This window comes from Mustela nigripes, chromosome 16 (genome assembly GCF_022355385.1).
Source record: "Mustela nigripes isolate SB6536 chromosome 16, MUSNIG.SB6536, whole genome shotgun sequence".
In the NCBI taxonomy this organism is placed as follows: domain Eukaryota; kingdom Metazoa; phylum Chordata; class Mammalia; order Carnivora; family Mustelidae; genus Mustela; species Mustela nigripes.
In genome coordinates, this window is record NC_081572.1 from 35,909,976 (window position 1) to 35,934,197 (window position 24,222).

Below are 24,222 nucleotides of genomic sequence, written 5' to 3' on the forward strand. Positions count from 1 at the left end.
TCCCTTCTTTCTTCCTCTTCAATTTTCCATTCTCTTTCTTTTCTTTTATGAGTCTACCTTTTTTTTTTTATATATTTTATTTTATTTTATTTTTTTTTATTTGACAGACAGAGATCACAAGTAGGCAGAGAGGCAGGCAGAGAGAGAGAGAGGAGGATGCAGGCTCCCTGCTGAGCAGAGAGCCTGATGTGGGGCTCGATCCCAGGACTCTGGGATCATGACCTGAACCGAAGGCAGAGGCTTTAACCCACTGAGCCACCCAGGCGCCCTAGATTTTATTTTTAAGTAATTTCTATACTCAACTTGGGGCTCAAGTCACACATTCCATTGACTGAGCCAAACAGCTGCCCTGGTTCTACTTTCTAAGACACTTCCTCAGCTTTATTTTCAATCCTTCCATCGGGCATTTTTATTTCTTCTATCATTTCAATATTATTTCTCTGAGGATATACATTATACATATTTTCTTAAGTGTTCTTCTTACATAGTTTGTTCCCTCCATGCTTTTTTTTTTTTTTAAGATTTTATTTATTTATTTGACAGAGAGAGAGATCACAAGTGAGCAGAGAAGCAGGCAGAGAGACAGGAGGAAGCAGGCTCCCTGCTGAGCAGAGAACCTGATGCAGGGCTCGATCCCAGGACCCTGAGATCAAGACCTGGGTGGAAGGCAGAGGCTTAACCCACTGAGCCACCAAGGGACCCCCATGCTTTTTTTTTTTTTTTTTTTTAAGTTTATTTTTTTTCCAAGATTATATTTATTTGAGAGAGAGAGAGAACATTAGCAGTGGGAGAGGCAGGGGGAGAAGCAGACTCCCCGCTGAGCAGGAAGCCAGCTGTGGGGCTGGATCACAGGACCCTGGGATCATGACCTGCGCAGAAGGCAGACGCTTTCCAACTGAGCCATCCAGGCACCGCGTTCCCTCTTTGTTTTCTTTTCTCTTGTTTTAACCCCTGTATAACATGAAAGATGTTTTTCTTAGATGTTTGGTAATCATTTCCATCTCTTTTGACTTTTAAGAGTAGGGTACTAGGGTGCCTGGCTGCTTGTTGGAAGAGCCTGCAACTCTTAATCTCAGGGTCAAAAGTTTGAGTCCCACGTTGGGTGTAGAGATTACTTAAATAAATAAAACTTAAAAAAAAAAAATAGGGTACCAAAAAGTCGATTAGAAGTTTTATATGTTGAGATAGGGCTCTTTTCTGTGTTTCCCATTGTGAAGTGATCTGTGTGGGCCATATTTGGGAAACCCCAGTGTCAATATGTTTGGCTCTTTGCTCTTTATGGGATCATAGTAGCTAGAGGAATGCCAGCATTCTAGTAGGCGGGCAGGCTGGGGGTCTGAGCATTCAATCTCTGGACTTCAATTTATTTCCTCTGTTTTTAATATTATGGCCTTTGCCCTCCACTCTCTGGTGTCCCCTTATCTAGAGACGCTCTATGTAACTCTCTTCAGCGAATAAAGCTCTCAGCTTCTGCCTGTGGGAAAGGATCTGATATATTGACTGCTTTAGCCCTGTCTTGCTCTCCTCTTCTAGAGGTGCCCAGCACTGCCAGTTCCTGAATCTCCTGGGGTTTTGTTCATGGACCATAGGGGGACTGCTTCTCATTCTTCTTCACTGCTAACACCAGAGTCAACCTGCTCAGGTTTGTTATGTCAGTTATTAATTTGTCTGCTTTTTAAAACCTGGTTTATTGAGGTATAATTGACATACAGGAAACTGTATATGGACCATCTCATGCTTCCCATTAAAGCCACATCCCTAGAAAGAGTTGTCTGTATTCATTATCTCAGATCCCTTTTTCCTGGTTTCTCATGAATCCATTCCAGTCAAGCCCGTATCTACCATTCAACTCAAACTGCTTACTAAGGTCACAGATGTACCCCCCCCATGGCTCCTTGCTAAATGAAATGTTCAGTTCTTAATCCTCAGCTTGCTTAATCTGTCAGCATTTGTACAATATGACATGTATACACCCTTGAAACCGTTATCACAATGAAGACAATGAACATATTCCTCATCCCCAGAAGTTTCTTCAGCTTCTTTATAATCTTTCCTTCCCATCCCTCCCTGTCCCTAAGCAACCATTAATCTGTTTTTTGTCGCTTTAGATTAGTTTGTGTTTTCTAGAATTTTATATAAATGGAATCCTACAGTTTGTACTTTTTAAAAATCTGTCTTTCACTCAGTATAATTATTTTGAGATTCATCCATGTTTTTGCATATGTCAGAAGTTCATTGCCTGTTACTGCTGAGTGTTGTTTCATTAGATGGATATACAGAGTTTGTTTTGGTTCCAGTCATCAGCTATCACAAAGTTGTTGCGAACATTTGCCTGCATGTTTTTATATGCATATACTTTCATTTCTCCTAAGAATGGAATGTCTGAGTCACATGGTTAGTGTATGTTTAACTTTTTTTTTTTTTTAATTATTTCTGTTTTTTAAGTAATCTCTACACTCAGTATGGGGCTCAAACTCACAACCTTGAGATCAGGAATTGCATGCTATATTGACTGAGCCAACCAGACACCCCAGTATATGTTTAACTTTTAAAGAAACTGCTCAGCTGTTTTCCAGAGTGTTTATACCATTTTATAATCCTACCAGCAGGGTTGTGTAAGAGTTCCAGTTGCTCCACATGAATATTTGGTGTGGTCATTCTTTCTTTCTTTCTTTCTTTTTTTTTCCCCAGATTTTATGTATATATTTGACAGAGAGAGAGAGATCACAAGTAGGCAGAGAGGCAGGCAGAGAGAGGGGGGGAAGCAGGCTTCCCACTGAGCAGAGAGCCCGAAGTGGGGCTCAATCCCAGGACCCTGGGGTCTGGATCTGAGCCGAAGTCAGGCACTTAACCAACTGAGCCACTCAGGCACCACTGGTGTGGTCATTTTTTTTAATTTTAGGGATTTTTTTTTTTTTTTCAGGTTTATCTGAGAGAGAGAGAGTGAGCATGTGTGAGAGAATACAAGCCAGAGGAGGGACAGATGAGGAGGGAGAAGAAGAGAGAGAATCTCAAGCAGACTCCGTGCTGAGCATGGAGCTAGACTCAGACCTCCATCCCATGACCCCAAGACGAATGACCTGAGACAAAACCAAGAGTCAAGACACTCATCCACCTAAGCCACCCAGACGCCCCTAGGCATGCTAATAACTAGATCATTGACTTTTTAGCTTAAGAAACTGAGTTGCTGTCATCTGTCTTATACTTTGTCATCTTTGTGGGTTTATTCCCTTTAAAAGTTACTTAAATCAGTGAAATAGAATAGAATCAGAAATAGACTGATACAAATCTAGACAACTGACTTTTTATAAAGGTACAAAGTCAGTTCAGTGAAGGAAGGAAGGAAGGAAAATATATTTGCTGATGTCCAGCAGAACAACTTAGATGTTTCAACTAATGGTGCTACAACAATAGCATATTTATTTGTTAAAGAATGAACTACAACCTGTAGCTTATACTCTGTACAAAAATTAACACAAAATAGATCAGTGACTTAAAAGTGAAGCAGAACTATAAGGTGTTTCGAATAAAACGTGGGAGAAAAATCTTCATGACCTTGGGTTAGCCAAAGAGTTTTTAGATATGACATCAAAAGTGTGATCCATAAAAGAACAAATTGAGGGTTGGGCTAACTCAGAATTCAAATCTTTTGCTCTGTGAAAGATGTGTTCACAGAATGAAAAGACAGGTTACAGACCTAGAGAAAATATTTGGAAATCGGACACATCTAACAAAGGACTTATGTCTAGAATATGTGAAGACCTCTCAAAACTGAAAATAAAAGGGGGACAAAAGATTTGAACAGGAACTTCCCCAAGAAAAGTAAATACTGGCAAAGAAGCACATGAGAAGGTATTTAACGTAATCATTAGTGTTGAGGGAAATGAAGATTAAAACCACAATGAAATTCCACTGTATACCTATTAGAATGACTAAAAACAAACACCTAACAACACCAGGTGACACCTAGGATGCAGGCCAATCAGACTTGCAGACAGTACTGGTGGGAATGCAAAGGAGTACTGCCACTTCGAATGAGAATTGAGTAGTTTTTTATGAAGTTGAACATACATTTGCCAATGTCCAGCAGAACAACTTAGATGTTTACCATAGAGAAAAGAAAGCTTATCTGCACACAGAGACTTGTATATGCATGTTTCACTTGATCTTAGCCAAAAGGCCGAGAAGCGATGTATATGCATGTTTATAGCAGCTTTATTTACCATCATCAAAAAATAGAAACAGCCCAAATGCCCTCCAGTAGGCACATAAATAAATTGTGGTACCTTATTCAGCAATAAAAAGGAGCAGACTTGATAAATGCAAAAACGTGGATGAATTTCAGTGGTCTTATGCTAAGTGAAAGATGCCAGTTTCAAAAGATTATGTACTTTGCAGCTTATGTTGCCATTTTGGAAAAGATACAACAGGGATAGAGAACACATCGGGGGGGCTGGCAGAGGTTCGAGGTGGATGAGAGGTTTGACTGCAGAGGGGCAGCAGCCCTGTTCTCTTTGTTCTGGAAGTTTCTGTTTTCCTTCGAGTGTTTCCCACCTGTTTTTCCATAGTTCCACTGAACTCTACAGCTTGGCTTGATTGTGCACATTTTGCTTGGATTGAGGGGGTGACGGGGGGATAGTTGTGTGCTTATTCCCAGATAAGTCTAGGAATATTTCTTATGGTAATGGATACATGATACAGTACTTCTAGGGATGGAGGAATGGGCTACATCAACCTATAGTGTCATTTTTTGCTTGAAAAATATATCTTTGGTACTAAAACCTTACCCAGAAGAGAATAATAGATTGCACAGAGCTTCTAGATTTTGATGTGGGTTAGAACTGAAAAATGAGATGTCTTTAAACTCTTTTTCCTTCTCTCTTTGATAAGTGATATAATGTGGTTTGGACACTCAGAGATTCCTGAGATTCCAGGTTCTGGTTGATGATTTACTGCAAAATTGCTTATAAATTGAAGTAGAAAATGTTTTGCAGACCTGGCAGCTTTCTGGCTTCACACCCATTTGTCACCCAGCATTTCCCTTTGTGTATAGAACAAGAATTAATTAGGCTGCACTGCAGGAAAAGTTTATGGCTATAATTTATATAGGATGAATTTCTTTTTAAAGAGACAGCATTGTTTTGTTATACCTATATACATATAAGTGTGTATATATATAAAGTGATTTTTTTCTCTTAAAGCAGCATCTGTGTGCTTCCTGAGTAAGCCTTCATTTTTCTGCTTAGTGCAAGACATTGGTGGACTAGATGCTTTTATAGTGATTGCTTTCTGATCAAACTGTTGGTTTTCTGTTTCTTGTTTTTAAATTCATTTTGTGCTAGTGAGCGGTACTCAGTTGTAAGTTTGCATTTTAGACATCGGTCAGACTCGTCTGGTTTCCAGAGCTTTGTATTCTTTTGGTCTCTTCGAAGACTTAGGATTCTGTCTTTTTTTTTATAGGGTCTTGCTCATTCAATTAATGTTTTCATAATCAATGCAAGTCAGAACTTGCAATTTGTTCCTGATTTGCACATTAAAGAGCTCCATTAATTAAGGATCCTGGTGTTTGGCATGTTCCCGCAGGATCTGTGCATTATTTACACGGTGAAAGTGCAAGATGCACGCTTCGCAGTTGTAGTGGCAATTGCAGTTAATCCTGCTTTTTCTCTTTCTTTCTTCTTTTTTTCTTTTTTGCTCGTGAATAACAATTAATTCACAACTCATTGAAACTCCTAAGGGATACATTGGACCAAAATAGGAACAAGTGATCCAAATGAGGGGGCCACAGTGGAAGAGTAGAAAGTAAATCCTTTGTTTAAAAGGGGAAAATCCCCCTGGAAGACACAGAGAATTTATGTGTTTGGTTTTTGTGGGTTATTGCACTTGGCTGCATATGAGAGGCATAATGGCATTGAGTTGTAATTCTGTTTACTCTGATTTTGCAGATTTGTTTCCTCTCTGTAATAATAGTTGTACTGATAAATGAAATTGCCTTTCAGAACCCAAATGACCCCAGAGGTTTAAACAGACATACCCCTATGCTTATGTCAAGTAAGCTGTTTCACAATATTCCTATTTTTAGTTGCTTTTTCATGGAATCCCTTCCCGGAGTGTTTGGGTTCTGTTACCATTTTTTCTTTTGGAAGCCGAGTCTAAGGCCAAGGTGTGTAAGAGGGTGTAAAATATTTGGAAACCTGAAATCAGATCACTGGTTCAGCAGGTTCCTCCTTTCTGGTCTCAGCCATAGCTAATGCTTGTCTATTCCTGATGCATTTTTCCTAATAGTAGCTAGTCTGTCTTTAAAAATACTATGAGAAGCTGCAAAGGATTTTCAAGAGTGGAGACTTTTTTCTCTGATATTTACGAAACTTCCTAGGGATTTTGTGGGACTTAATTTGCCCTTATGTTCTTCTGCCACGATAGATATAAGTATATAAAATCCATATATATCTTCATATAAGTATGTGTATATATAATATTCACTGTAAAAATAATAAATACAGTATTGACGTATGTAAAGGAAGAAGTAAACGTTTTCCCACTTTCCCAAATCCCTGTACTTTCTTCTCAGAGAAAACAATGTGAGGTGTATTCTCCCAGACACTTTAATATGTATATATTTTCTTCCACTAAATATATTTTTTCCACTAAGTTTTGGTGGAAGTTTGATGAGGGGAGAGGATGGGAAGACCAGTCTGAGAAAAAAAAAAGCTATACATTTGCTTAAGAATTATCTTAGAAAGAATCTGAATGTCGTGATACCTTTAAGACATAATTCTCTGTTGATTATTATAATTGTTGTATTTATAGTCTTACCCCAAATAAGTTTCTCCATATGATTTGCTTTGAAAGTTTATTGTACTTGGATTGCACTTGATTTTAGTTTGAATTCTTTGGTAATTTTTAATTAACTTTCATATGATATTGTTTGTTTTGCTTGTTTAGTTTCAGATCTGTCACATGCTGTTTTTCTTGAGGCATTTGGATAAATTAGCCTTTGGATAATACCTAAAATGCTACTATTTTGAGAAGAGTTTCTAACTAGCTATTCATACAAGGAAAATTTTTATTATTATTTTGTAAAGAATCTCTATGCCTGGTGTGGGGTTTAAATTTACGACCAAAATCAAGAGTTGCACACTCAACTGACTGAGCCAGCCAGGTTCCGCCCCACAAAATAAAAGGAAAATTTTTATGTATAGACAAGCTGTGTAGACGGTCTTAAAGATTCTTACATTCTCAAGATGGTACATGAATGTTATGTAGTGAGGGTTAGGGGGAAGGGCAGAGACAGACGTTCTAACTTAAGTTCTAATTAGAAAGCATTTCTGGTGTCCTCAGTAAGACTTACATGGTAAAAGAATATGACTGAAAAGAAATCAAATGTGATAATTTGAGAATCAGGATGATCAATTTACTTCCATCTCAGTATTTTCATTGTGTACATACAATGTCAGATGCCCTTATTATTAGAACTAATAAAAATAGCTCTTGTTTGGTCCTCATGCACTTCTGTCCAGGCACTGTCTGTTAAGTTGTTCACAAATGTCTCTTTTAGTCCCCACAGCAGCCTGTGAAATAGGTGCTAATACTGGCACAGTACATATGGAGACGTGAAGCCTTGGAGAGGCTTAAGGAACTTGCATACGGTCACATGTTGGTCACATGTTCGTTAGAGGCAAAGTCAGTGTCGCTACTGGGGTCTGCCCCACTACATAACCTCTGCTTTTGGCCATACCACGAAACCCCTGTGCATGTACTTTAACTCTTTTGTCTGTTGGGTTTTTGTTTTTTTTTAACATTTATTTATTTATTTATTTATTTGAGAGAGTGCTCCTTTGAGCTGGGAGGAGGGGCAGAGGGCAAGAAAAGATCCCAAGCAGACTCTCGCATTAGTGCAGAGCCCACCGACCCCAGGCTCAATCTCTGAGATCTTGGACTCTGAGATCATGACCTGAGCTGAAATCAAGAGTCAGGCACTCTACTGAGTCACCCAAGTGTCCTGCTTTTTTTCTTTTTAAAGAATGTATGACGGTGTTGGAATAATTGCCAGAGCTTGAAGAAGTGAAGGCAGGAGCAATATGGAGATGAAGTTCATGTAAAACAGGTTTAGAGTGAGTAGTAATTGTATCCTTCAGTTTTTCTAAGATCTTTCCCCCATATTGCCTTTCAGTAGGAGAGCTAGAAGGGCCCTGGAGCTCAGCTGATCTACTCCCTTCTCCTGTAGGCAGATAAGCCTTTTTTTTTTTTTTTAAAGATTTTAATTATTTGACAGAGGGAGACACAACAAGAGAAGGAACACAAGCAGGGGAGTGGGAGAGAGAAGCAGGCTCCCCGCCGAGCAGGGAATCCGATGTGGGACTTGATCCCAGTACCCTGGGATCAGGACCTGAGCCGAAGGCAGATGCTTAACGACTGAGCCACCCAGGTGCCCCAGCTTTTTCTTAGATGATAGAGAAACCTGTCAATAGGCTTTTTTTCTTATTATAATGATGATAATATTCCTTAAATAAAATCTGGTAAATGGCCAAAACAAATGTAGAGAAGTAATCTTCCCTAATCCCAGCAGCTCGAATTAAGTACTTTCAATACTTTGTTGTATGGCATATATCTTTTCCGATTTTTTCCCCACTATGAGCTTGTAGTTAGAACTAAAATGGAACCGTATTCTATATTCTGTTTTACAGTCTGTTTTTTTTCCTACTTAACAAAGATTATGGATATTTTTCCATGTCATTAAATATTCTACAGAATTCTTTTTTTTTTTTTAACATTTCATTTATTCACTTGATAGAGACACGGGGAGAGAGGAAACACAAGTGTGGGGTAGTGGGAGAGGGAGAAGCAGGCCTTCTGCCAAGCAGGGAGCCCAATGTGGGGCTTAATCCCAGGACCCCAGGACCTGAGCTGAAGGCAGACGCTTAATTGAGCCACCCAGGCTCCACTCTACAGGATTATTATTATTATTATTATTTAAAGATTTATGTATTTATTTACTTGACAGACAGAGATCACAAGGAGGCTGAGAGGTAGGCAGAGAAAGGAGAGGGGGGAAGCAGGCTCCCTGCGGAACAGAGAGCCCGATGCAGGGCTCGATCCCAGGACCCCGGGATCATGACCCGAGCCAAAAGCAGAGAGGCTTTAACCCACTGAGCCACCCAGGCGCCCCTACAGGATTATTTTTAATGGCAGTGTAGACTTTACATCATAGGGATAGTTTAACCAGTTCTTTATTGTTCAAGATTTGGATTGTTTCCATGTTTTCATTTTCATAAATAATGTAATAAACATCATTGTTACTAAGTCTTTACTTACATCCATGATTATGTGTTCTAAGGTCATGTGAAATTTTAAGGCTTTTGATCTGTATTGCCAGATTGCCCTCCAGAAAGGTTATATCACTTTACATTCTGACCTTCTTTATATGAATATCAGTTTTATATGAATATCAGTTTGTTTTATCCTTGTCAACACTGGATTTTGTAATTTTGTTTCATCTTTGTCATTTTGATAAATGGAAAATTTATTTTAGTTTTATTTGTTTATTTTAGTTTACATTTTTTATATTTTGCATTTTACATTTTTTGGATATTTATACTTCCCAGTGTTTAATGGGGGTAAACACTTTTTTCCTTATATTTATTGGTCCTTGGCATTTCTTTTGTGAATCACACAGGGGAAATTTTAAACTAGTTCTGGGGATAGACGATTTCCTTATCAATCAAACTTAAGGCCACCTCTAATTTCTCCTGCCTTTGTTTTAATCTGTTTCTCCTTGTTTGATTTTCTGTTGACAGGTAGAATTCTACCTCAGAAGACCTCTTTGTGTTATTGTATATGTTTAATTTTAATTATTACTTTTGTTAATAGTCATGAAAATGTAGTTTATAGTAAAAATACATTTTTTCAAATAGTATTGTTCCCCCTCCTCCCCAGTGGTTCTGAAATGTAACATGGATTGTGAGTCTTCAGAGATGGATTGTGGCATTCTTCAGAGGTAACCATTTTTAGCAATTTGGTGTGTATCCGTCCAGATACTTTGTCAGTTTAAACTTTTTTTAAACCATAAATGATAGGGACGCCTGGGTGGCTCAGTTGGTTAAGCAGCTGCCTTCGGCTCAGGTCATGATCCCAGCGTCCTGGGATTGAGTCCCTCGTCGGGCTCCTTGCTTGGCAGGGAGCCTGCTTCTCCCTCTGCCTCTGCCTGCTATTCTGTCTGCCTGTGCTCTCTCTCCGGCCCCCCTCTCTGATAAATAAATAAAATCTTTAAAAAAAAAAACAACATAAATGATATCACACTTTATCTCTTCCCATGTTAATGAATATAAATCTACCTTTTATTTCTTTTTTTTTTTTTTAAGATTTTATTTATTTATCTGACAGAGATCATAAGTAGGCAGAGAGGCAGGCAGAGAGAAAGGGGGAATCAGGCTCCCCGCTGAGCAGAGAGCCTGATGTACGGCTTGATCCCAGGACCCTGAGATCATGACCTGAGCCAAAGGCAGAGGCTTAACACATGAGCCAACCAGGCACCCCTACCTTTTCTTTAAAACAAACAAACAAACAAACAAACAAAAAAACCCTTGACTTTGTTTTCTTTTTCTTTTTTTTTTTTTTTAATTTTTTATTTTTGATAAACATATATTTTTTATCCCCAGGGGTACAGGTCTGTGAATCACCAGGTTTACACACTTCACAGCACTCACCAAATCACATACCCTCCCCAATGTCCATAATCCCACCCCCTTCTCCCAAACCCCCTGCCCCCGGCAACCCTCAGTTTGTTTTGTGAGATTAAGAGTCACTTATGGTTTGTCTTGTTTTCTTTTTCTTAAAGTATTTTAAAGTAAATTACAATCATCATGCCAGTTTGCCTCTAAATACTTATGTAAGTGGCTCTTAAAAAATGAGAATTATTTCTTACATAACACTGTTGTCTCACCTAGCCAAATTAATACTTCCTAATGATCCTAATAATATATCTACTCCATATTCTGATTACTTCAGTTGTCCCCAAAACTATTTTGTAGTTTAGTTTATTCAGAACAAGTTCCATTTATAATAATCCTTTTCAATAGCTGCATAGAAAGTTATCTGGCTAAACTAATTTAACCAGTCCCCTGTAAATGGGCACTTAAGACGTTTGCAGTTTTTACCAGTTATAAACAATGCTAAAAGTAATGTTTTTTGTACCTTTCTCTTTGCTTTCTTATCTGATTATTTTGTTAAGATTAATTTCTAGAAATGGAATAGTAGGGTCAGGTGGTATGCATGTGCAAACCTTTGATACATTTTCCAGATTGCTTTCTGGATATGTTGTGCTAATTAAACTCTTATCAGTGTATATGGAAAGTGCCCCTTTCCTCACATTCTTGCCAGCATCAAGTAATATCAGAAAAATATCACATTGTTTTAGGCTTCTTTTTCTTTTTCTTTTTTTCCTTAAGTGAGGCCAAACGTCTGTTCTGATGTATTTGGCTGTTTGAATTTTGGAGACTGCTGATCCATTTCTTACCATTCTTTTTTTCACATTAAGTAAATATACCTTCATTTTGCCTTACCAGGACTGCCTTCTGTCCATATGTATTTGGGCTTTTATTTTCCCCACTTCGTTTTTGCTGGTGTGGGAACCAAATTTGCACATAGCACTCTAACAGAGCCTGACTAGTACTGTATTTTGTTTTAGTTTTTGTTTTTACCATGTAGTGGTGTTAGAGGGGGAGGGCAGTTTTGCCTTTTTTTTTTTTTTTTTAAGATTTTATTTATTCATTTGAGAGAGAGAGAGTGAGCCAGCATGAGCAGGAGGGAGGAACCGAGGGAAAGGGAGAAGCAGACACCCCGTTGAGCTGGGAGTCTGATGTAGGACTCGATCCTAGGACCCTAGGATCGTGACCTGAGCCAAAGGCAGACATTTAACTGACTGAGCCACCCAGGCGCCTGTGTTTTGTCATTTCTTATAATTGAAAATGTCATTGTACTTTGCTTTCCAGATCGTTTTGATACCTGACTGTTTAAGAATACATTAATGAACAATATGTAGTTCTTTCTAAAGCTTGTAGTAGTGTTCAGTTTTTTTTCTTAGTATAAGTACAGTATAATAGTACCCACTTCTGAGGAATTGAGAGGATTTAAATGACTTATGTAATACAGATAAAGTGCCTAGGCTAGGGCCTGCCACTTCATGGGTTCTTCATGATGACATGATGTTAATAGTGATAGTATGGTCTTCTCTTAGGCTGTAGCTCTATGGCTACTGTGTGTGTTTCTCCTTCATAAAAGGGTTATGTAAATGATTACCAATACTATACTTCTTCAAAGATTTGAAATGCACATAAAAGAGCATGCCAAGAAAATTATTACGTTGCCGTAATTATTCAGTTATTCATTCAGCAGCCTGCCTTTTGCCAACACCAGGCATACCAAGGTGAATTGTTCACAACCGTTATCTCAAGGAGCTCATAGTAAGGTGTGGAGATAGGTAAACTACTTCCAAGGCATAAATATTTAAGTGTTTTAACATGAAAGCAACCTCCCAAAGTGTTTTCATTTGGGGTAAGCATTTCATAATGCTGTATTTTTTTTATTTTATTTTATTTATTTATTTGACAGAGAGAGAGAGAGCACAAGCAGGGGGAGGGGCAGACAGAGGGAGCACAAGCAGGGGGAGGGGCAGACAGAGGGAGGAGAAGACAGAGGAAGGAGCAGGGAACCCTATGCGGGACTTGATCCCAGGACCCTGGGATGATGACCCGAGCTGAAGGCAGTCCCCCAACCGACTGAACCACTTAGGCACTCCAATAATGCTTAGTCTTACTAATACTAAAAGAAACACAAAAGCGATCTTATTTTCTGAGCTTCAGTTTATCCATCTAAGAGGTAATGATGATTGTGTCTTCATGTGAGTGCATTGTAATGTTTGTAAGTTCTTAAATCTGGTAACATGGTTTTGAGACTCTTAGGAGTAGCCTATATATGTTAACAGTTACAGGAAAAAGTTAAGTTTGATTACTTTGCTTTTGTTAACAAAAATTAGCCTGTTGAGGATACATACTTGTTGAAGTTCGTGAATATGTAGTTCACATTTTGTCTGGTTGTCAGCATTTACCTTTGGAAATGATAGTGTAATTAGATGTTTTGCCATGTGGCAGAGGCATCATTTCTCTGGAACAAACATATATCTGTAGAATACCTTTTAGGGCACAGGTGATGGGAAGGCAGAGTGACAGGATGAGGTCTCTGCTCTCAAGTAGCTTACAACTAGCGAAATCAGACGTGGTACAGTATGACAAGTGCTGTAGCAGTGATGTGAATGATGCTGAAAAAGGAGTGATCAATTCTGCCTGGGAATCCCCATTTTGCAGATCCACTCTATAGAAAGAATTTGGACATTTAGGTTAGGAGTAGTTTCATTGCCTAAGAGGCTGTTTGTCTAAAGGCTTTTTAATAAGAAAGGATCAGGCTGTTTTATATGAAACAGAAAGGGTTACTTGGATTGTGGTTCTAATTTTATTTTGAGTAGGTTTTCTTCAAAGTTTACTTTAAATTTTAGTAATATTTTATTATTACTTTTTAAAGCTGGGTTTTTTTTGTTTGTTTTTTAAAGATTTTATTTATTTGTTTGGCAGAGAGAGAGAGACAGAGCAGGAACACAAGCAGGGGGAGTGGGAGAGGGAGAAGCAAGCTCCCCGCTGAGCAGGATCATGACCCAAGCTGAAGGCAGACACCTAACGACTGAGCCACCTGGGTGCCCCTTAGTAATATTTTAAATTATAAAAGTAAAATATGCTTATAAAATATTCAAACTGGCCAAAAGTACATCAAATAAAAATGAAAGTATCTCTTCTTTCCCTGGGTAATTCTCATTAGTTTAAACAATTACTTGTAAATAACCTTGGGTCTTAAGCACCTCATATTCTGAGCACTTATTCTGTCTGTTCAAAGAGGAAAAATACATTTCCTTTTTTAGGGAAGTACCTCGGAGCAATGGAGGTTGTCTGGGGCCTGTGAAGTGGAAGGGAACTGTAGTGGATTTCGGGAAGTACATTGATCAGTTAGATTGCTGTGTCCTATAGGGCTTTTTAAGGATTTATTGACATACTTCATCAAGGTATTTGAGGGAGTATTCAGGGAAACCTAAGAAGTTCTGCAGTTCTTTTCCCTTTCTTATAAATTCATGCCTGGTCAGAAATTACAGCTTGAGTGGGATGTCCCTCCACAGAACTCAAATGCACGCTATCTATCATGTTACTTAGTGTGGCAAGTAATGTAAAATGGTAAGGATTTTTTTTTCTTTTTGCTTCTTTCTGTGAGAGGGCTCACCCAACATATTTTATCATATGCTTCTTCATCTCTCCCTTATTTCAACTTCCACTTACTCCCCCAATTCCCCACATCATTCTCTTAAATGAAAAAAATAAGTTTTGTCCACCGAGTCCTCTTTCTTACTTGATTTAATATGTCTTGGGTTGAATGTTTCTCACAAAAACACTTTGCAATCAGAATTAGCCTATCAAACCGTTTCCTCCACAGACTCCCCCGTAGACTGCATGCCTTTCACTGTGATGCCCCCTGAGGTATGGAAACCCAAGGCTGCTTTTGGCTTAGCCATCATGATTTTAGAATATCAGTCCCCATGCTCTGCTTTGAAAAGTTATCCTGGTGGCTATATTGTACCATTAAAAAAATTCTGCTTTCAGTCCGCGGAACCAGCCAACCAACACACGGAGCCAGAACTCTTTATCCTGTTCCAGTAAAACCACAGTCCTCATAATAACACATTCACTTATCCAAATCTGGGAGTCCACAGGAGCACACACCCGTATATGTGTATGCGTACACAGATGTATACAGATGCTTGCTGGACACACATTGGGGATGATAGCAACTCATCCATACGGTTGGTGTTCGGGAATTTGTAACCTGCAGTACTCTTTCTTACTGGTAACACCATTCTGCTTGGGGAATATAGAACAAGCCCAAACAGTAATACTGACAGAATTCGGAATTATGATACAGTGGAGCCTTCACGTAATTCTTTGTTGAAGAAGTTAGGGCCTAAATGTTAAGGCTTATTGTTATTCTGAGTTGATAATCTCTGCCTTGCTTTAATAATTTTTCCTCATGCCTGGGTAGCCCGCGAGTTGCACAATAATCACTCACACAGCTTTGTAATCAATGCCCAAAGTAATAGGATTCCTCTGGCCACCGGCAATTAATAAATTTGTGTCTTTTTTAAAACACTAGCAAGTCGGGCCTGAAATACGACTGACTGGCTCTCCTCATTTGCATATTTATTGCAGTGGAAAAATTCTTACCAGATGATTGATGCTGAGCCTGCCTCTTGAATTCCAAGCAGCACATTATTATGAAATGAAAAATGCCGGCCATACAGTTGATTAAAGTTGAAGACAGTGGAATCGGTGTTTTTTAAGATTGTGGGAGAATTAAAGGCATATTTTAATAGATGTTGACAAGAAGTGAACTAACAAAAGCAAAGCAAAGGATTTGCTTGAAAAGATTTAATCAAACGTCTTTCTTGGGGGATTAATTGCCGGGGATGACTAGTGCAAGTGGCAGGCTTGTGTGGATTTGAATGAAAAGTATTGTTCTCAGGCCAATATATCGTGTGTCATTTTGACCTATAGTTTAGCTCTGGTTCTAGAGTTACTTTTGAAGGAGAAAAAAATGCTCTTGTAATCTATACATTCTACTTCATTGTATTTATCTGGCATGATAGGAATGTGGAAATTTATGTATGCTTGTACATAAACTATTGTATGTTTTCATGTTTATTTTTAAAAAACTGTATAGATATTTAAAAACTGATAAGGTAAGCTTTATTTTAGTTATAAATTCACTGTCTGCGTTCCCCTCCAATCCCCTTGCCAGAAGTTATACTTATTGGTTTATAATCTAATTAATGAACTGTGCCTATGTCCAAACTTATTCTCTGCCTACAATTTTGTTTATCTTGAACAACCAAGATGAATCAGGGAGAAAAATAAAGCTGTTAGGTGAAAATGGGTTTTAGATTGGTGACATTTTATATATAGAATGCTTGCATATGGGTAGCATGTAAATGAATACTTAATACAGGAATCTATGAATACTAGTTCAGTCCTAGCACTGTCGATCAGTACAAGCAGAGCCTGGGATTTTCACCATGTGAAAGACGATGATTTTTTTGATTGTGATGTACTTTCTATATCTCACAGCATTTAAAAATTAATGAAATTCCTTAATATATAAAAAACATGTTTATTATTTTTCACCTAAATTCTGTGAAATAAGCACAGGATTATCTACATTTTATAGAGGAGAATATTGCAACTCAAAAATTAAATTGGTCTGCTCAGTAAAATGACTAGTTAGTAATAGTGTCAGTTAGAATACAGGGCTCCTGACCTCTAGTAAAGCACTCTTCTCATTGATTCTTTACTTGGAAAATTATTCCTAAAGCCAGTGCCCGGATGCTGAGGTTGTATCTTGATAATATGGTGAGGCATATGTCCTTCTTAATCTCCTCTTAAGGGAAAGGCCTCTGGAAATGGACCATGTAGGACAAAATAAACATATATATCCTTGACAGTCTCCATTTGTTTTGTGGCCACGTGCCAAGAGGGAGAGAGAAGAGAGTGTATGCTTCTCTGCTATTTTTTCAACTTGTAACTGACAGTAATTAGGAGAAAAATGAACGGTGAATTAGAAACTGTTGGTTCCATTCTCTTCATTTTTCATAGGGTTAAACAAATAGAACTCAGTCCTATATGAATGATAAATAGAAGTTGGGTTTGGTTTGGTTTTGTATTTTGAATGAGAAGAATCCGCTGTTGGAGCTGAGTCTCCAAGAGTCTTTCCTCACTCTTGTCAGATGTGGCTTTGAGGAAGCTTGCTGTATCCAAGAAAGCATTGTCTGGTCTCTTCAGATTTTACATAACATCTCAGTGGAAGGAAATGTGTCCCTTTTCTCAAAGAAATGAGAATTGCATTCTTTCTTCTATATCTCTTTATAGGAAGCTGTCTGAGTGTTGGTCATTGGTGACTTTACTTTGATAAACGTTTTTTTTCTTTTTCTTTTTCTTTCCTTTTTTTTTTGTGTGTGTGAGTGTGTGTGTGTGGTTAGAAGCACAGAATTGCAGATTTCATCTCTGGTAGGTCTCTTGACACTTTGATGCATGGTGGTGCTATCCCTGAATGGAGCTTAAATACTTCAGGGCTACTTTCTGACTGGGTGAAGGGGTGTATAAAATGAGAACATATGAGAGAGTATTAACAGAAAGGCACACTTTGATTTACTGATATTGGCTCTCTGCTTTCTTGTTGGATTGATATGCTGTCTAATATATCTGCAATGGATTTTTTTAAACTGACTTGAACAAAATAAAAAGGCTTGTATAGCTACTTGAAAGTGGCCCTTAAAAGTAGTAGTCTTTTCATTGTATGTTTTCACAGTTCTTGGTTCTGCCACATGTGAGTCACATTATGACCTGTTTGCTGGGGATAAGCAGCTGTGAACATTATAGACTGCTTTGCAGACTGGCGACCCCCCCCCCCCCCCCCCGTGGACATGGTTCCTGATTTCCTGGTTTACCTCAAGGATACATGGAATCTACCAGAAGTAAGGGACGGGCATCTGCTTTTCTTCTTTTGAATTTTTTATTGCGGCAAAAGAAACATGAAACCTAAAACTGACCTAACATAAAATTTATCCTAACCGTTTTTTCCATTTTCAAATTTATTTTGAATTTTCATCCTATGTAGTTAACATACAGTGTTACATTAGTTTCAGGTGTATAATAGGGATTCAAAAATTTACCCTATTTCTAAGTGTATAGTTCAGTAGTGTTAAGTATATTCACACTGTTGTGTTACCAATCTCCAGAACTTTTCTGTCTTGTAAGAGTAGAACTCTATACCTGTTAAACAGGCCTCCATTACCCTCTCTGCCAAGCCCTGGTAACCCCCATCCTACTTTCTGTCTCTGAATTTGACTACTCGAGGTAGTCAAGTACCTGTCTTTTTATGACTAGCTTATTGCACTGAGCATAATGTCTCCAAGGTTCATCCCTGTGTTATAGCCTGTGTCAGAATTTCTTTTTAAAGGGTGAATAACATTCCTTTTTTTTTTTTCCTGTTCTTTTTGACTAGGCTCAAGATTGAACATTATAGATGATTTTTTTCTGCACAGAGATGAACTGGGATGGTAGAATTATTCATTATGCCCTGCTTTGGGAACACTTAAAGTTTGTGGTTTTGTTTTTTTTTTTTCCCAATTGTGTTAAAATATGCATGACATAAAGTTGACCAGCTTAGCCACTTATAGAAATATAGTTCAATATTTTTAAGTACATTTGCATGGCTGTCCCAATATCCCCACTGTCCATCTCCAGAACGTTTTCATCATCTCATTCTGAAGCTCTGTATCCATTAAACAGGAACAGGTGTCCATTCCCCTCTCCTATCCACCCCCCCTGCCATTGTTAGGCTTTCTGCTTCTGTGAATGTGCCTGTTCTGTGTCCCTCATGTAAGTGGAATCACACGGTACTTGTGCTTTTGTGACTTGCTTACTTAGCGTAAGATTTTCAAGGTTAGGTCTTGGGAATTTTGAAACCTACTTTGCAAATGCAAAATTGGTTTGTGGTTTCACTTTGGAAAACATGGGCTCTCTTTCTTAAGATACAACCTTTTCTAGAAAAGGCACTAAAAACCATGGTTAACGCTGACTGAAGTTTGTGTGAGCTGAAGTCCCTATGGAATATAAAGTAAAAATGAATGTAGGGTTTGCTAAGTGAAAGTAGGGGCATTTGTGAGAAGGTTACAGTTATTTAAGGGAAAAGGGGAAGGTGTGAGAGAAGCATAGCCAGAGATGAATGGACAGCCATTACTGATAATAAGAATGGAAAATCACCCGATTTAGCAATGGATTAAATATATAGAGTAAGGGCACCGAAATGTCAGTGATCGCCTATGAAAACACATTAAACGGAGAAAATCAGACAAGGGAGAAATATTAGGTAGGAATAACAAAGTTCTGTTTCTGACATGGTGTATTTGGAGGAGTGATGGAGCATCCATGTGAAGATTTTCTTGCAGTTGCTGGAAATGTGGAAGCTCGATAATAGGAGAGGCGTCTAAGTGCTACCAACGCATAAATAGTGATTATCGGTGTCTAGTTAGCCCCTTTAGCAGGATTAGGCTGATAAAGAAGGTAAGAGTTCAGTTCTCAGAGGGCCAGTTTTTATCCTGAAAGTTCTTAGCCATAGTAGACTATACTTAATCCTGACCCGCTTGATTACAAATGCATGCTGTTGGCTCTTTAGAGAACCAGGTAAGAACATATTCTCAATGCGCAGAGTTTTAATACACAATTCAGTACCACAAATAGGAAGTCATTAACTTGGGGGTTTTCATACGTGAACAACAACTTTTCATAGGAGAATGTGTGGAGAAATTGTATGTATGAGGTGGCAGCTCAAACCAGAGGCAAATGAGATCTCCTGAGGGAGGGCGATGACGGCAGCAGCAACATCACAGTAGGGATCCCAGGACAGAGCTGTGCTCTTCAGGAGAGGAGGGATTGCTTAAGGAGTTGATTGATAGAGGGATAATCCAGGAGGTCGGTGGGTTACCTGTAGAAGCTAACACCATAAGGAAAAACTATTGGTTATGATGACAGGCAGGGTACAAGTTGGTCAATCTTGCTAAATTTAAGAACTCAAAATTTATTGCAGAGCCTTTCCTACACACTTTACATATGTTACCTCACTTGTTCCTCACAACGAGCCTGTGAAGTGGGCACTGGCATTATTTCCTTTCAGGAATTCTGTGTTTCAGAGAGTTCTTAGGCCCCAGGTGCCCTTTGCCTACCCCCAACCCCTGCCAGAACTGCCCAGGAGTCATGAGTTACAATCATTGCCTGCTTTGAAGAATTGTAGATAATTTATTGTTCCTTCTCTGTGCTTCATTTCCCAGGTCACAAGGCCCTTAAAGCATTGTTGAGGTCATTGGCAGATCTTCAGGAAGAGTTACTTTTCCAGTACCCAGACACTAGATATTTAGTAGACGGGACAAAGCCCAAAGCAGAAAGGTAAGGAAGGAATGGAGCTGTGGTGTTGCTTATTTTAATCTGGGTAGTTACCCATCATTTTTGAAAAAGAAAGCCAAATCATCTGCAGGCAGATATCATACTTATTGTTAGTAGTAACAGAAAGACCTTCTTATATTTACCTGGTGGCCAGAATGGCACACAAATTAAGAATTAGGTTTTCCTTTTTTATATTTACTTGTGCCTGCTTTTCTTTGTGGGCTTCTGCAAAAGGCTTGCCTTTTCTTTAGAACTGTTGAAATTAGGAGATGAGCAGTGCCTGGGTGGTACAGTTGGTTGAGTGTCCAACTCCTGGCTTTGGCTCAGGTTGTGATCTCAGGGTGGTGAGATCAAGTTCTGTGTCAGGCTTTGCACTAAGCGTGGAGTTGGCTTCAGACCCTCTATCTTCCCCTCCCTCTGCCCTTCCCCATCTCAAATAAATAAGTCTTTAAAAGAAAAAAGAAATTAGGAGATGAAAGCTCATTTTTAATTTTAATTCTTTTTTAAAAAATAATGATTTTATTTATTTATTTGACAGAGAAAGACACAGTGAGAGAAGGAACACAAGCAAGGGGCTGGGAGAGGGAGATGCAGGCCTCCCGCCCAGCTGGGAGCCTGACGCAGGGCTTGATCCCAGGATTCTGGAGTCATGACCTGAGCAGAAGGCAGGTGCCCAACACCTGAGCCACCCAGGCGCCCTTTAATTCTTTTTTAAAAAGATTTTGTTTGAGAGCAAGAGAGCAAGTGAGTGTACGAGTGGGAGGTGTGCAGAAGGAGAGGGAGAAGCAGGCTCCTCAATGAGCAGGCAACCACATGTGGGACTCCATCCCAGGACCCTGAGATCATGACCTGAGCTGAAAGCAGGCACTCAACTTACTAAGCCACCCAGGCGTCCCTTAATTTAAAATTTTTTTTTTTTTTAAGATTGTGTTTATTTGTCAGTAGGGGGAGGAGAGAGAGAGAGAACAGGCAGAGGGAGAAGTAGGCACCCTGCTGAGCAAGGGGGTCAATGCCGAACTGGATCCTCAGACCCTGGGGTCATGACCTGAGCCAAAGGCAACCGCTTAACTGACTGAGCCACCCAGGTGTCCTTTAATTTTAATTCTTAATTAATGTTTATGCAGCAGTTTGTGCCAATACCATGGAATTGCTGGTCACAGCCATCTCCTTTTCAGTGAGGGAAGAAGTAGTTATTTTGAAGGATGGAAAATTTTCAGAAAGGCATGGAATATATATAAACATGTTTACTTTTTCTGAAGTTGTCACATTTGATGAAGGATTTCCACAGAACCCCCCTACCCACCCACCTGTTTTTTGAGCCTGCTGTATATGGTGCCTGCTTGCTTTTTTCCCTTTGGGCTTATCCTTTGCTCCATTTGTTTTTAGTTGGAGGGACAATAGTAAGCTCACATTTATTGAGCACCTACAATGTGCTGGGGTCAGTAGTCCAGTGAGTCTAAGTGGCTTGCTTGATAGAGGCTGTATTACTTGATCCGGACAGTTGCCTTTATTTCAGTGTAGTTCCCGTCCTCTTGCCCACTGCTTGGAGTTTCCTTCACATTCAGCTCTTTTCCTTTGATTCAACTAATATTATTCTGCTTTCCTGAACAATTGGTTACAGGGAGACACATTTCCTTTATTGATTTGGGGATTAAGGTCATAAAAATATGATTATGTGTTTAATTTTTAAAGACCATCTTGTAACAGTATAGGCCTGGTTCATATGCATTTCTAATAATGTTTTTACAACCTCATTTATTTTTACGGTTTGCTTACCTTTTAAAAAATATTTCTAAGCCAGTAGTTTTTATATTTATTTGAAAAGTTACATGAGTTTTTGATTGAGCTCACGAACATTCTTTTCAAACAAAAAAAGCCATCCTCCCTCCCATCTGTGGTGTTTTTTTAAATGTAGACAGAATAGGGAAGGCCTGGGGTGTTTGGGTTGTCTCAGTTGTTAGGCATCTGCCTTCGGCTCAGGTCATGATGCCAGGGTGCTGAAATCGAGCCCCCCACTTTGGGCTCCTTGCTCAGCAGGAGCCTGCTTCTCACTGTCTCACTCCTCTGGCTTATGTTTCCTCTCTCTCTCTGTGTCTCTTTGTTAAATAAATTTCAAAAATCTTTAAAAAAAAAAGGAGAATAGAGAAGGCCTAAGTACTCTCAACTTCATGTGAGCCTAGCTTTTTACTTGGGTGGTGTTTGTGTACATTGAACTTAATGTGCTTATTGATTTTACAGTGAGGAGGAGATTTCCAGTGAAGATGAAGATCTATTAGAAGAGAAGAAGAAGCAGAGAAGGGCCCCACCAAAGAGGAAGCTGGAAATGGAGGACTATCCCAGCTTTATGGCAAAGCGTTTTGCTGACTTTACAGTCTACAGGAACCACACACTTCAGAAGTGGCATGATAAAACCAAGCTGGCTTCTGGAAAACTGGGGAAGGCAAGTATGTGTGTGTTTGTATGTGTGTGTGTGTACATGGGTGTAACAGAGTTTGTGCCAACCTGAAGCAGTTTAAAGACATTGGAACTACAGCTCATTGATACAGATAATGTCATGATGTAATAGTAATCAGTCATTTCTACAGAAAAATGTACTGAACTCCTGCCATTCAGTCCTGGGATTTTAATTTTATTAGAAGGAATATTTTGGTGACACCTGGGTGATTCCGTTGGTTAAGCCTCCAACTCTTGATTTCAGCTCAGGTCATGATATCAGGGTAGTGAGATCTAGCCCCGTGTCAGACTTTGTACTCAGCATGAGTCTGTTGGGGATTCTCTCTCTCCCTCTGCCCCCTCCCCCTGCTTGAGTGCTCTCTCTCACGTGCCTGCTCTCTCGCAAATAAATAAATAAATAAATAAATAAATAAATAAATTTTTTTTTTTTTAAAGAATATTTTATTCTAGAAAATTATCTTGTAAGTGTTCAGATGTTTGGGAATACGAAAGAAGTGGATTTTTCAACAGTTACGGAAGGTGTGAAAGTTAATCTCTGGGTATAGGAACGCCTTCAACTAAATTTTATTTTTTCCATTACAGCCATTCACAAAGTCAGTCTGTAACACAAAGTCCCTCTGAAAGGAGGGTTGTCTATTTCTTTGCTGACACAGAAAGATAGAGAAACCAATGTAGCTGCCTTCAGCACAGACTTTCTGCATTATCTGACACTGGTTAATGTTGTTGCAGGGTTTTGGTGCCTTTGAACGCTCAATCTTGACTCAGATCGATCATATTCTGATGGACAAAGAAAGATTACTTCGAAGGACACAGACCAAGCGCTCCATCTACCGAGTTCTTGGCAAACCTGAACCAGCAACGCAGCCTCTCCCGGAGAGTTTGCCGGGACAACCGGTAAGAGCTCTGGGATGCTGGGTGATTACAGGGAGCAGTTTCTGTGAGGTTCATTAGCTGAAAAGTCTGATCACCTGCTTGTAGGTATTACCCTTGGTATAAGGAGTTCATGAAAGAAAGGGGAAAAAGCACTACTTTACTAGATTGTAAATTGACTAGAAACTGAGAGTTTGTGGGAGGAGAAAATTCTTTTAAAATGGAGCTATTATTAACTTATGTGTAGTCTTCTCTTATTTTTGAGTTTGACGTGAGCCTGGCAATGGAACCATTCGTAATCCAATTTTTAAAAATTCAATTTTAGAGCTGCTTCTCTAGCAGTATCAGTATGGAAGGAAGTGTGCATTTTATGTCAGACGTTTAGATACTATAGAAAAGGATCCATATCTGGAGCACATTCTTTTGTTTAAAGAAACATTTATTTATACAAATATATACTTAATAATTTTTTTCAAAGTTCAGAAGAATTTAAAATGAAAAGTAAAATTCTGCTTCTTCGATTACACCAGTGTTCATTTGTAACTGTAACAAGACATTTTCTATTCATATAACTATATATAGATATAACACATGCATATATAGAAACATGTTCTGGTTTTTTCTAACTAAATGGGATGATTTGTGTGTTTATATAAAGTATTAATACACTATATAAAATCTTAGTATTTTTTTAATTTAATTTTTCCTGGACACTTTTCTAAATCATTACATAGGGATTTTTTATCTCATTTTTCCCAGTACTAGGCTATGGTGTATTCCATTGTAGGCGTGTACTATAATTTATTGAAACAGT

The 24,222-nt window shown here is 38.8% G+C and overlaps 1 protein-coding gene across 2 annotated transcripts in view; it reads left to right on the forward strand.

Annotated features, from left to right (window-relative positions):
- The window catches only part of AATF (apoptosis antagonizing transcription factor), a 97,961-nt gene that overhangs the window by 19,711 nt on the left and 54,028 nt on the right, over window positions 1-24,222 (forward strand). For both annotated transcript variants that reach the window (XM_059378492.1, XM_059378491.1), the window contains exons 5-7: window positions 19,973-20,087; window positions 22,323-22,524; window positions 23,268-23,432. In XM_059378492.1, the coding sequence (XP_059234475.1) occupies window positions 19,973-20,087; window positions 22,323-22,524; window positions 23,268-23,432 (482 nt within the window). The remainder of the gene's footprint in view (window positions 1-19,972; window positions 20,088-22,322; window positions 22,525-23,267; window positions 23,433-24,222) is intronic.